At 35.5% G+C, this 510-nt stretch overlaps 1 protein-coding gene across 1 annotated transcript in view; it reads left to right on the plus strand.

Moving 5' to 3' along the window:
• Positions 1-510, plus strand: part of LOC122082292 (purple acid phosphatase 2-like) — a 6,233-nt gene extending 5,723 nt beyond the window's left edge. The window contains exons 7-8 of the mRNA XM_042649751.1: positions 97-218; positions 315-510. Coding sequence (XP_042505685.1) covers positions 97-218; positions 315-510 — 318 coding nt within the window. The remainder of the gene's footprint in view (positions 1-96; positions 219-314) is intronic.

Genomic DNA, 510 nt, shown 5'->3' on the forward strand with positions numbered 1-510 from the left:
CCCCCCCCCCCACACCAAAAAAAAAAAACATTTGCTCTTCCTTGGAGCTTACTTTTCTTTTGTTCTCATTGTTAACACATTTGTTATTCATTACAGGAACGTATATCAAACATTGCATACAACATAACAAATGCTAAGTGCACACGTATAAGCAACCAATTTGCATCTGTATACATAACTGTTGGCGATGGAGGAAATATAGAAGGGCTAGCAACGAGGTTAGATTTGTACAAAAACTTCTTTAAGATTTCTATTTGAGCATTTAAAATAGAATTAATGTTTTTTTTAAGTCGTTGTTGTTTACAATTGTGCAGCATGACTCAGCCACAACCTTCTTATTCTGCATTTCATGAAGCCAGTTTTGGTCATGGAATTTTCGATATTAAGAATCGGGCGCATGCTTATTTCAGTTGGCATCGTAATCAAGATGGATATGCTGTTGAAGCTGATTCATTATGGCTTTTTAATAGATATTGGTACCCAAAGAATGAAACAACCACATCTGTGTGA

This window comes from Macadamia integrifolia, chromosome 6 (assembly GCF_013358625.1).
Source record: "Macadamia integrifolia cultivar HAES 741 chromosome 6, SCU_Mint_v3, whole genome shotgun sequence".
NCBI lineage: Eukaryota > Viridiplantae > Streptophyta > Magnoliopsida > Proteales > Proteaceae > Macadamia > Macadamia integrifolia.